Consider the following 11,871-nt stretch of genomic DNA (forward strand, 5'->3'; position numbering starts at 1 on the left):
ATCGCCACTACTCAACTTTTCACCATTGCTATTCGCAAATAATGCCCCGTCACACCCACAAAAATCCTAAACCTCGATCGAGAAGGGACGGCGGATCCCCCCCTGCCCAGCCACCCCGCTACAATACACCACACTAACTACTACTACTACTACTCGATGGCCGCATGCACCCATCATCACAGATGTGGATGGAGGCGTGGCTCAAAATAACTCCCTAAACAGTTTTACCGACATTCCAAAATCGCAAAAAAAAGCCGCAAACAAACCGCCGGAGACCGCCTCCGCCATTCCTGGGGGGCGATATACTCACGCTTGTTAAATGACACGTGTGTGCTCACTCCAAAGCTCCAAAACCATACCCACCCGACCACGGAGCGAAAAAACGCTGAAGAGTGCTGATAACAAAAAGCTATAATGTATTGACACGCCGCTACAAAAGAGAAAGCAGTACGAGAAATAAAATCGCACATACTGCGCCGCCTCCTGCGGCCCCAAGAAGACAGACAGAAGACATACATACATACATATTCGGAGACCGTATTGCAGTTGCGTGCTGCTTGCACACAAGCGCTGCCAAGCGGATTGATCCCAGAGCCTTCCGCCCCATCACTCACCATCCCGCCCGCCGCCTACAGCTCTTGACTCCCCAGAAAAACACACACGCCGCGTGACTCGCTTGTGTTCGCGACGCAGCCGCCTGCTTCCCCCCATCCTCCCCCCTCAACCTCTACAACCTGTCCCACTCCGACTCCTCCTGACAGCTTCTTGTGCCCGCCTCCGCCTTCACCTCCACCTCTAAGAACCCCACCACCACCACCACAGCCCTGCCCACTCCTCATCCGCACAACATGAAATGATTGTGCCCGAACCGGCAAAAAAGCTGTATACTAAATACCCCGTCTCTATCGTGCGCCTGCCATACATACAAGCAACGCAAAAACAGACCCTCGCCCTACTCCTCGCCCTCAACTGAAAAAGCATAATAAAGATGCTCAATGCGGCAATTCTGATGTTGAAGCGTGCAAGAGCTAGCTCACAAAGCTAAGGACAGTCTAAGCCTCCATTGATTTAACTACTACACTCCAGGGTCCGTCCCACCATCGCCCCTGCCCTGGAGGGCGCGCACGAGCAACGGCGCCGCACCCGCGCGTGTGCGCGCGCGCGGGTGTGTATATATCACTAACACAGCGTGGCGGTTTGCGTGCTCGCCGCGCGTCCTTCATTCAGCCGCTCATTGGTCCGCCCCCGCCTCCTGCGCTGCCGCACCTCCCTCCTGCGCCGCCCGCTTCTCCACCACCCTCAACATCGCCTCCTCCATCTGCTTCCGCGCGTCTGTCTGAATCGCGGCCTCGGGCGCCTTGGCCTCCATGAAAATACCGCCTGGCCGTCAGGATGCGCAGTTTTGCAGACGGAGATTCGGGGCATTAGGAGATGAGAGGAAAAGGATGAACGACAACAGCACGGCACGCTAGAAGATTTTAGGCAAATCCACGTAGTGCCATGCCGCGTCGTGTTATTGTACGAAGGAGGGGTAACGAGAAGACGACTACACGGCTCCGTACTTCAAAAACTTCAAGTGCAAGGGGCACTGACAAACCAACGTCCTGCAGCAAAAGAACCTTTGCCATAATGGCATGTGGCAGGAAAAAGAGCGGCTGAGGGAGTCGCTGGAAAGAGAGAGGCTGCGCTACGCGGCCCCCCCGCGCGCGCCGCTGTGTGGCACTTCAGACTGGGAGCGTGCACGTGGTGTATACCGCCAAGTAATGAATTAGGGTTACGGAGGGCCCGATTGAGCTATGGCGGGTGTTGTCCCCAACCCTAACCAGGCCACCAAAGGCCCTGGGAAGTTCAATGGCTCGCAAAACCCTCCCATGGCCATTCGAGAAAACCCAAACACCCCCCCGCAACCAAATGAAGTCCATACCCACAACCCACAACCATACCCATATCCATACCACAACCATATCCGTGTTTGCTGGGACCGTCGGGCACATTGCGCCGTCGGGCACGTTAGCTAACATGCATTTCGGAAATCCGCACTCGCGCGCGCACGACACACACACGCACAGAGAGAGAGAGAGAAAAGAACAAGGTATCGGGGTAAACCCACGTCTTCCCAGCCCCAGCGCTCCACCTGGTTCTCGGTCCCCGCACCCACTGCCACCCACCCACCTAGGACCTTGAGCGCATTCGCCCGCTGCTGCAGCTCCTGCTTCTGAACACCCTCCTCCGTCAACACGAACTGGCAAACCTGCGGGATTGTTGAGGTATATAGGGGGTGGTAGAAAGGACATGGTCGGTGAAAGGGGGGATGATTTTTAAAGCTTGTAAAATGTAGGAATGGCTCTCCTTTTCCTGGGCAGGCAGGGAGCCACCACAAAAGCGCGCTCCGAGCACGCATCCAGGAGGAGCTGCGTCTGTGTCCCTTTCCCCCGTGCACCTTTTTCAGCGTGTTTTGAATGTCCAGCACATTCGCGGCCCACATCGCCTCCAGCATCAGCGGCAACGCAGCCTCCTCCAGCTTCTGCCGCTCCATCAGCTGCTCCATGGTAGGCCCAGCAGCAGGAGGAGCTGTAGCTGCTGTGCTGGAGCCGCCGGTGGTGGGGGAGGTGCCGTCGGCAGTTGCACCCGCCGTGGGGCCGTCCGCGGTCGCGGCGTCCGCGGCGCTGCCATTAGCCTGGATGTGGTCAGGGCAGCCGCAAACACCAACACCAACATCAACACGGATATATGCGCCGGCCTCACGAGGCGGAAGAAAGAGCAAAGGCGGACGGAATCATACATGACCAAGCAAACCTTAAAGGAAAATCTGCTGACGCGCCTGAATATGTGTCTCTCTATATATATGTATATACACGATCCTTAAAATACGAGCCTTAATTAAGAGTCATGCGTTCCCGGTGCAGGAGCCCGGGAAGAGGCACAAGAAAGGCGCTGAGACAGCAATCGGACGCGTACGACATGTACTCTTCAGTCTCCAAACCTCCCAGGCGGACTCACGGTCGACTGGGCAGAGGTGGTGGGAGGCCCAGTTGCGCCGACTGCCTCCGTGCTCGAAGCAACCGGAGCCGCGGCGGCGGCCGCGGCACTGTCCACAGCTGCTGCTGTTGCTGCAGTTGCTGCGGTTGCTGCTGACGCGGCAGCGGCTTTCCGATCTTGTTGCTTCTGCCAGGCCTCGATCTTCTGCTGAGCCTGGTACACCTTGATGGCGGCGCTGGCCGCTTGGAATTGTGACCTGCACTCGGAGGAGAGGGGGATTACTGTTACTAGGAGAGGGGAGGAGATTTTCTTTACTGCATGGTGGTGCAGTACCTATCAATCAAGAAGATATCAACTGCCGACTGCCGTTCAGTAAAGTCCCCATCGCGCTGCTGAAGGGGAGTAGTCCCCAAAGCCGCCAACAGGGCGAGGTGGAGATATTCCATGCAAGCGACCGGCTTGCCTTGCCCTGTGTGTACACCGTTCCCCAGCATGCCGCCCACAACCCTCTCACCTACCTACCCGCCTCTGTCCCTTCTGTCCCCACTGCCATGACCCACAGACCACTCCTGCCACAGACGACCTCTCCACGCCCCCTCCTTCCCTTCCCTTCCCACACGCCATCACCCAACCATCCCCACTCAAACTGACCCCGCCCCCATAGCAGGGACAGCCCGTTTAGTTCTGGTATCTGCTCCAGTCGCCCGTGGTTCGTCTTACCCCCTTTGAGGACCCCCCATCCCATGAAACAGCCATGTCCACCACCACCACCACCACCACCACCACCACCACCACCACCACCACCACCACCACCACCACCACCACCAGCACCACCACCAGCACCACCAGCACCACCACCAGCACCACCAGCACCACCAGCACCACCACCATCACAGAGGCTGCTCCTCACTCCTCACTCCCCGCTCCCCGCGACGCCGACAGCCTCACCACCGACACCTCACCTCATGTTTTCCCCATGCGACCGGAATTTGGCCGCCATGCCGCTGAAGAATCCCCCGGCGTTGATGTCCGCCTGTGTGTCGTACACCTTGCCGATGGTGCGCAACATGGTCTCCCCGAACGAGGCCCTCACCAGCCGGGCAGCCTCCTCCCGCATGGCTGCCTGCCCGGCGGCGTGGGGAGTAAAGTGTGCATGTGGGTTGGGTTGGATTGGGTTGAGGGGTGGGAGGGAAGCGCAACGGGGAGGATAAGAAGTAAATGGACGGTTCCTCACCTCGGAGAGCACGGACGCGTGCGCACACACACACACACACACACACACGCGCGCGCGCACGCAGGAAATGCAACATGCGACTGGCCGGATGAATTATAGATTGCGCAAGGCGCAGCTGCGATCCGCCGTGCAGACAAGCGCAGGGGGCACACCGCGGTGCGGCCAGCTAACGCTCTCCCGCTCACTTCAACCCCTTACATGATTTCCCCCACCCCCACCCTCTGTCTCTATTCTATTTCCCCCCCCCCCTCCCCTTCCCCTTCCCCTTCCCCCTCCCCTCGCTTTCATTCGCCAGTGGTTCGTCTTACCCCCCTCCCTCCCGCCTCTCTCCCTCCCCGCCTCTGTCTTACCACAAACGCCTCCTCTCCCTCCTCGTACCGCTTGAGCATGGCCTTCAGGTTGACACACAGCTTCTGCACCCGGATGCCCTGCTCCCGAGCCATCTCCGCACTGCCCAGCTCGCCGGCGTTCCTGATGCGAGAGGGAGAGAGGGAGAGGAGGAGAGAGAGAGGGGGGGAAAGACGAACCACGAACGAGTGAAGGTGCTGCCAGGGCCAGGGGGGGGAGGAAGAAAGGGGGGAAAGCGGGAAAGTGGGCGGCAAAAAGGGAGAGAAGGTGGTGAGGGTGGTAGTTAAGTCTCTCTGTGTGAACACACACCACGCGACACGCAACCCACGACCCAACCCGGCCCACAGCACCCCACCCCACCCCAGCCCACCACGTTCCGTCCGCTCCCCTAAGGATCACCATTCCGCAAGGCACCATCCACACACACACACACACCTTCCCTCATGCCCACATAACTCACTCCCTCTGCCGTCCCTTGCCCTCCCTTCTGCTCCCCCCCTTGCCCTCCCTTCTGCCCCCCCAACTTCTCTCCACCTCCTGCCACCTCACCTCGCCGCCATGGCTATGAACAGCTCCCCGACCAGGTGCTCGAATTGGTCCGACCCGAACAGCATGTTGAAGAACGACCCGCCGTCCATGAAGTTTACATCCAAGCCCTCGGTGCCGTGCGCGTCGTAACGCTTGCGGAACTCGTCATTGCCAAGAACCTTCCCGGGGAGGAGGGGGGGAGGGAAGGGCGACGTGCGTGTGCATGCGTGTTGTGTGTGGACGCGTGTGTACGTGTGTGTACGTGTGTGTGTGTGGAGGGGAGGATCCCCGCGATGGGAAATGAAAATGGGCGGGGCTCAACTGGGGAGTACGGAAATGGGTTCATACTTGGGCATTAGCGGGGGACCGTACACAAGTACACAAGTACACAACACAGCAGACGGAAAACGTCTCAAGAGGCGAACACGTTGTAAGGAACAGTTGACTTTAAAACAGCGGCTACGGAGGAGTACTTTGGTAATTTCTCCTCTCCCCCCGGCAACCCGGGTCGTTACACCCCCCACACACACCGAGGGTAACTTAAGCCAAGCTTTAGCAGAAATCATTAAGGATAGCTATAGCTTAAGAGCTACCATTTACCGTACAGTACCGTACAGTACCGCACAGTACCTGGTATGCCTCCCCCAGTTTTTGGAAGCGCTCATGTGCCCCTGCATCCCCCGGGTTCTTGTCGGGGTGGTACTTCCGCGCCAACATGTAGTACTGCTTCTTGATCTGGTCGCTGGAGGCGTCATGGGGAACCTGCATGCGGGAAGGGGGAAGGGGAAACAGGGGCAGGCTGGGTGGTAGGCTGGCAAATCTCTCCCCCTCCCCCCACCCCAGTTCCGTTACCCTGACAAACAGTTCCCTTCCTCTCCCAGCCCTTTTCACGTCCCCTACCATGCACGTCACCACTGCACATACGTACACACGTACACACGCACACACACATACATACCCGCACACACATGCACGCACATACATACATACACGCACACACACATACACGCACATACACACACGCGCGCGTGCTCACCTGCAAGATCGCGTAGTAGTCGTCCCCGCTCTCCGGGCGGCTGAACCCCAAGCCCCTGCCGGCTCCCCCCCCGGCGGCGGAGGGCTTGGGGCCCTCCAGGGGCACGATCATGTCCCGGTCTACCCACTCACGTCGGGCCTGAGGCGGGAGCAACGGGGGGAAAGACGAACCACACACGAGTGAAGCTGCTGCCAGGGCAAGAGTGTACCAGACGTAGAACTGACCGAAAGGCGTCCGTGAAAGGCGTCCGGAGCAAGGGGGGACGAAGGCGCGCGGAGGCCGAGGCGGGGGAGGCTGAGGCCATCATATGCAAGGAACTCAGATAAATGAACTGCCGGAAAAAGGCGTCCAATAGGTCCAAAACTGGCCCCAGTGAGCGAGCGAGTCCTAAGCGATGAAGAAGTTACATCGACCCGAAGCCGGGCGGAAGAGGGAGGAGAAAGCAGGGGGAGGCCTTATGTGGGGATCGTAACGACGCGACTCTTCCCCCGACGTCTGATGGCGGCGGAATGTAGAGGACCTGGAAGACTTGAAGACCGAAGACTGCGACCCCGAGACCGAGACCGACCCCGAGACCCCCAGACCGACTAGGGGGCTTAGACTGATTTGGGTTTCACACCAGCCAACACCCCCCAGCGAAACGAAATCAGCCTTTATCTCAGAAGACGCCTATCGGCCCAAGCGTACGGAAGAAGTACGGAAATACGGATGATTAAAGGCGTTCCGTGCATGTGCGCCCGTGGGGGAAGTGAACCAGCGGGGTTGCGGCATTGCACACAGACTTGTATGAAGTGTATGTTTTTAAGTGTTCATGTACGAGCGCATGCGGTTGCCTTTTGTCCGTGCACTTGGCGGGCGGGCGGGCGGGAGGGAAGGGAAAGACGAACCACACACGAGTGAAGCTGCTGCGAGGGCAAGAGTGTACCAAACGTAGAACTGACCGAGGGAGGGAAGGGAGGGAAGGGAAAGGAGGACGTGGGGACCTACGTAGCACAGAAAACACGCCGCACAAACACGGACGGAAACACACGAATGCGGCTAAGGCTGGCTGCCGGACACGCGGGCGGCAATCGACTTAAGACCCCTCGGTAATCCCAACTCCAATCCTAATCCCACTCCTGCCTGCGTCTTTGTCCAAATCTATCTAAGACCGTCTACTAATCTTCTTCTAGCTGTTATTTCCTAGTCTGGCTCTCTTCCCTTCTGTTTCTCTCTTTCCTAGCAGCATTTGCCGAGTCACCGAGGGAGACTGGCTCTCCTTCATGTAACGGAAATCGCCCTTATTGCGCGGCATCAAGGGTAAGGCGCATGCAGGAATTCCCGATGATGTACAGCATGTTCGTACCTCGTCCCATAGTTTTCCGTTCTGGGCCTGCACCACGGCTTCCGGTGTGTTGATGACGCCCCGTACGAATTGAACCGTGCCCACACCCACGCCTGTGACCGGCAATACGACGGCCCCGATGACACCTGTGCACGGGAAAGGCCTCGGGGGGAAGGAGTTGGGTGGAGGAAGGGGGGTGCGCGGCTGGCTGCGGGCAGATCCGATGTGGGGTAGCTAGAGCAGGAGGTGCGAGAACATGACGGAACGCGAGAAAGCACGAGAACCTGTGTAAAGGACATTCGGTAGGTGGTGACTATGGAGGATTGAATGGAAGGGTTTAAATTGAAACATAAGTTATACTCCCTGCATACCTTGTGTGAGGCCCTTCGCGAAACCGGCGAGACCTTCGCTTCGTGCACCCACGATGGGAGCTGCAACGAGCCCAGCAGCTCCACCGAGAACACCCTTGGCAATGCTCTTCAAACCGCTTGCCAAGCCTGCTCGTGCGTCCCGGGGCCTCCTGAGCGAAAAGACATCGTTGAAGTCGACCTGAGGCTCGCCCAACCCTCCGGGAGCAGCACCCGCTGATTGCGTCGCCGGGGTCATGAAAATAGCAGCACAAATACTCAGCAACGTCGGCGCAAGTTGGAGAGGTCCTAAATTGACACTATGTATCCCTGTCTGGCTTTTCCCAGATTTGGTAAAAGACCGTGATTCAGAAAGTAATATATGTATACTGTCTGAAACCTCACTCTTTGCTGGTTCGTCACATGCTCACATCAACCAGCTTGACTGCCAAGCGAGTACGAGCAAACAGGCAGGGAAGCTTGGTGTTCGCTGCACACCTGCCTTCTGGTTTCCTTCCAAACTTGATATCCTGCTCATAAGTATAGGGTAATCTAGATGTGGACAACTTGGCAAAGGAGTTGCCTTGCTTTATAATGTTGCTTCCTTAGTGCTTTCAATAGAAGTAGCTAACGGGAAGAAGAATGGATGAGGGAGAGTCCATTAACGTTAGATTTAGACACGCCGCTGGTGACCTAGGCCCGTTTGCTTTCTCAGAAGCATCCAGCGTGCAGGTGCTGAAGGACAAGGTATTCGCAGAGTGGCCGAAAGGTGCAGAGATGCTTAATCGTATATGTTTAAGAATTTGAAGCTTGCCGCGGGTTAAAGTCCTCGCTTGGCACCATGTCCGCAGATGGCCTGTGGTCAAAGGAGCCGCCCAGTCAGCCTGCTGATGTGCGCCTCATCATATCTGGCAAATTTTTGGACAGTGCAAAGCAGCTTAAAGGTGCTTTCGGGTACATTCGCTTCCGTTTTAACCCAGTCTGCTCTCTTTGAGTCGTGACGACTGGCACCCTTGCAGAGTACAAGCGTGATATGGGAGAGGTGAAGCCGGATACTGTGGTGACGATGTTAGTACATATCCGACCGCAGCCAGCGCCGACAAAGCAACAAGGTGCGTGCTTTGCATGGGGGTCGCACCCGTCGGTTATCGTGCAGCGGACTGTTTTACTCAGAAGCTTAGGCATTTATGGTGCGCTTGAGATGGCCTCAGTGCAGTAAAATAGTCTGCACGCTAAGTTGGTCCGCGGCCTGGCACGCAGGGACACAAACGCCGCAGAAGCAGGAACAGAAAGGCTGCGGGTGTATCATCTGCTAAGGTGACTGCTTGAAGACCCTTTCACCGTCTTAGGATGGGATCCTCTTGTTTCATGCTGGAGGGGGAGGTGAACAGCCCTGCGCAATACACCTCGCGGACCAGCAGCCAGCGAACGCTGCGTTTCGCCTTGGGCGATACTGTCGTCGCAGATCCTGGGCGTCACCTGTGATGTGCATGGTTCGCGGCGTGGTTAATTAATGGTTAACGGTAATGGCCGACTCATGAGAGGCAGTCGTGGACATCGCTTGCAAGGAGCGCGGCTGAGGGCGATAAGGGAAGCCAAGTACAGGGAAAGGGGTAGAAGTAAGGAGATGGATATACGTAAACTGAGGCGGATATGTAGGCTGCGCCATGCGCCATAGGGGAAAACGGGATTGAAACGCGATGGGTCCGGCTTAGGTGGGTATGGGTTGCGGCGCTTCGACTGGACGTGTAGGATTTTGATTACAATTCGGGAAGACATGGAAAATATACAGGACACGCTGCCGAGAAGTGTGTTTTGCTGAGGACAAGATGTTGAGCGAAAGGCACTCATGTTTTTCATTTTTGTCTGGTTGCCGCATGCTGACGTTATGGTGGAAGTCGTCTCTAGACAATGACCTGGGGGTGTTGTGTGTATAGGTGAGTGTGTGTAATTGTGGCGAGGATTTGTTAGTTGGCAATTAAGCCCACGTCTTGGTGCATTTCGTCAGAACTGACGACTGTGCTTATTCTTGTTTCAATTTTCTGGGACTATTATTTGGAGCATTAAATCCGGAGGTAGGGCCTGAAAAAGGCCAGCAGTTGGACGTCGATAAATGTTTCAATTTAAAAGGAGTCCATGTGTTATCTTCGGCTCCTCGAGTACTCTTGCATTAATTGGTGAGCATGCGCCTTTGATACAATTGCACGGCAATGTGCGTCGGCGCTCCTAAAGGTGAACAAAACCTCCAACGGTGATCGGTCCTCCTGAGTTTGCACATCGTTAAGAGATTCGCAGATTTACTAAAGGATCTTTTAAGTTGTAGCGTACTCAACTTGTGGAGTTCACGTGTTAATTGACTCCCGGCACCAGTTGATTGCGACGAACTGCTGGAGCCATGTCTACCTTGCTAAGCCGCCGAGGTTTGGTTCTAGGTCAGGCATCTCGGGGTAAAATTCGCGCTAGGTATGTTCAGTAGGATTGGCAGGGGTTGCGTTTGCGCGCTTCAATCGCCGCGATCAATACGCTTCACAGGCCTATGCATCACACGCTATCGCTACAGTTCTATATCGCTGATCGCTGTTGTCGGCGGGTGGCATGCAAAGCCGCGGACAATACGCCAACTGAGGTGCGCCAGGGGACTCTCCGCTGACTCAGTCACGTCACAAGACCATAACTTGTTTCGCTTACTGCACAGGTCATCACATCGGAACCATCGGCCGGTTGCAATGCTAGCCAGAATGGGAAGGACCCGAGCATCGCAGTGCAACCCAGCGCACCAGCGACGGCATCGGTAACTCAGGAGCCAGCAGCCCCAGCACCTGTGGTAGGTTCTGGACCTCTGGCCCAGACGTAATTAGGTGTAAGAGGGCGGCAAGCGCCGTAGCGCCGCGACGCGCACCACCACGCAGTTATTAAAAACGAAACGCCCAACGACCGATCCCCCCCCCAGTCCTGACGGTCAACCGAAACCCTCACATCGAGTTTGCCTTGCTACGATATTTATGTTCATAGAAATGATTCTGTTCATGAGGAGGCTGGTTACTGAGGTACCAGGTTGGCATTTGTACACCAAAGAAAGCGCGGCGTGCTGGCCTACATATTGAGGCCCGCGTTTCGATACGTCCAGGGCCTCCATCAGCCAGAAACGTAGGAGGACCTGTTGTATGCGCTGGCTCTGTATCCATGCAACCATACTGGAATATGGTGGCAAGGGCCATGGTGGTAAACACACAACTGTGGGCGATGGCGTCGGTGATGCTTCGGGTTGGCCGATTCGGTTGGAGATGCTGGGGGGAGAGGGGAAAGGAGGGGGAAAAGCGAGTTTCAAGGCCAAGCACATGGCGACGGCACGCCCACGATGCCGCCTTCACCTCATACACCAGAGCAGTACTGAAACCTGTGAAGTAAGGACGTGCGTTTGTGCACCTGGGCTGGGTTCGTCCCAATGACTGGGTCAGTCAGCGAGTCGATTAACAAGTAGGCAGCTGTGCCGCCGAATGCATGGGAAGCAGCAACAGTATTATTGCTGAGGCATCAGACTGTCCTAACGAGGGGGGGCTCCCCTACCTCCAGCAGCGGCTGGTGCTTTGGATTTGCACGTATTTATTTTTGATTCTCCCCATGTTTTGGCGCCCGTGGAGGGTCATTGCTTCCGTTCTTGCGTCAACACACTTCTAGGCGCGGTGCAGCTGGTCCAAAATTCAGTTGTTTTTAATTCTGTACCGCTCACTCAGCCATGGGTGGGGATGGTCGGGGTGCGAGTTGACCTTTTCTCGCGCCTCGACTCGCCTTGCTTCGTCACCTGGATGTGACTGTGGATGTGAGTCGGCCAGGTGATGGTGGGTCCAATGGACACGCACTGCAGCGATGGGAGAATCTCCTCCCTCGCGGCGTTGAGACGCAGTGACGCAACTGGAAAGCTGGACCATGCCTTTCTTCCCTTGTTCCCTCCTTGCTGCCATCCCCACCTTTCAAACCCACCTTCAGTTGAATACCATTGCTATGCATTGCTATTACCGTTATTAACATCACGATTGCATTGCGCTTGCTGACGTGGCTATTCCCCGACAACCCT

The 11,871-nt window shown here is 56.5% G+C and overlaps 3 protein-coding genes across 3 annotated transcripts in view; 2 read left to right on the forward strand and 1 right to left on the reverse strand.

Annotated features, from left to right (window-relative positions):
• Positions 1-1,231: 1,231 nt before the first annotated feature.
• On the reverse strand, positions 1,232-8,055 carry dnj6 (molecular chaperone; the record flags this gene model as incomplete). Its single annotated transcript, XM_002946124.1, has 10 exons — positions 1,232-1,380; positions 2,173-2,251; positions 2,441-2,677; positions 3,001-3,235; positions 3,942-4,102; positions 4,564-4,684; positions 5,111-5,268; positions 5,720-5,851; positions 7,471-7,595; positions 7,821-8,055. The coding sequence occupies 10 exons, from the start codon at positions 8,053-8,055 to the stop codon at positions 1,232-1,234; spliced, it is 1,632 nt and encodes a 543-aa protein (XP_002946170.1).
• A 270-nt stretch (positions 8,056-8,325) lies between these two features.
• On the forward strand, positions 8,326-9,937 carry VOLCADRAFT_120210 (uncharacterized protein). Its single transcript, XM_002945776.1, has 4 exons — positions 8,326-8,565; positions 8,648-8,740; positions 8,816-8,908; positions 9,057-9,937. Exons 1-4 carry the CDS (start codon positions 8,439-8,441, stop codon positions 9,110-9,112), a joined length of 369 nt encoding a protein of 122 aa, XP_002945822.1. The 5' UTR covers positions 8,326-8,438; the 3' UTR covers positions 9,113-9,937.
• Positions 9,933-11,871, forward strand: part of VOLCADRAFT_86172 (uncharacterized protein) — a gene marked incomplete at both ends in the record, with an annotated part of 4,342 nt that continues 2,403 nt past the window's right edge. Inside the window, 3 exons of the mRNA XM_002945777.1 lie at positions 9,933-9,973; positions 10,329-10,422; positions 10,492-10,620. Coding sequence (XP_002945823.1) covers positions 9,933-9,973; positions 10,329-10,422; positions 10,492-10,620 — 264 coding nt within the window. The remainder of the gene's footprint in view (positions 9,974-10,328; positions 10,423-10,491; positions 10,621-11,871) is intronic.

This window comes from Volvox carteri (assembly GCF_000143455.1).
Source record: "Volvox carteri f. nagariensis unplaced genomic scaffold VOLCAscaffold_1, whole genome shotgun sequence".
NCBI lineage: Eukaryota > Viridiplantae > Chlorophyta > Chlorophyceae > Chlamydomonadales > Volvocaceae > Volvox > Volvox carteri.

Bases quoted from the DNA above. Each gene is read 5' to 3' on its own strand.
- VOLCADRAFT_120210 (XM_002945776.1), top strand. From the start codon at position 8,439: ATGGATGAGGGAGAGTCCATTAACGTTAGATTTAGACACGCCGCTGGT. The intron at 8,566-8,647 runs GTGCAGAGATGC...CCATGTCCGCAG, and splicing joins ATTCGCAGAGTGGCCGAAAG to ATGGCCTGTGGTCAAAGGAG. The intron at 8,741-8,815 runs GTGCTTTCGGGT...GCACCCTTGCAG, and splicing joins CAGTGCAAAGCAGCTTAAAG to AGTACAAGCGTGATATGGGA.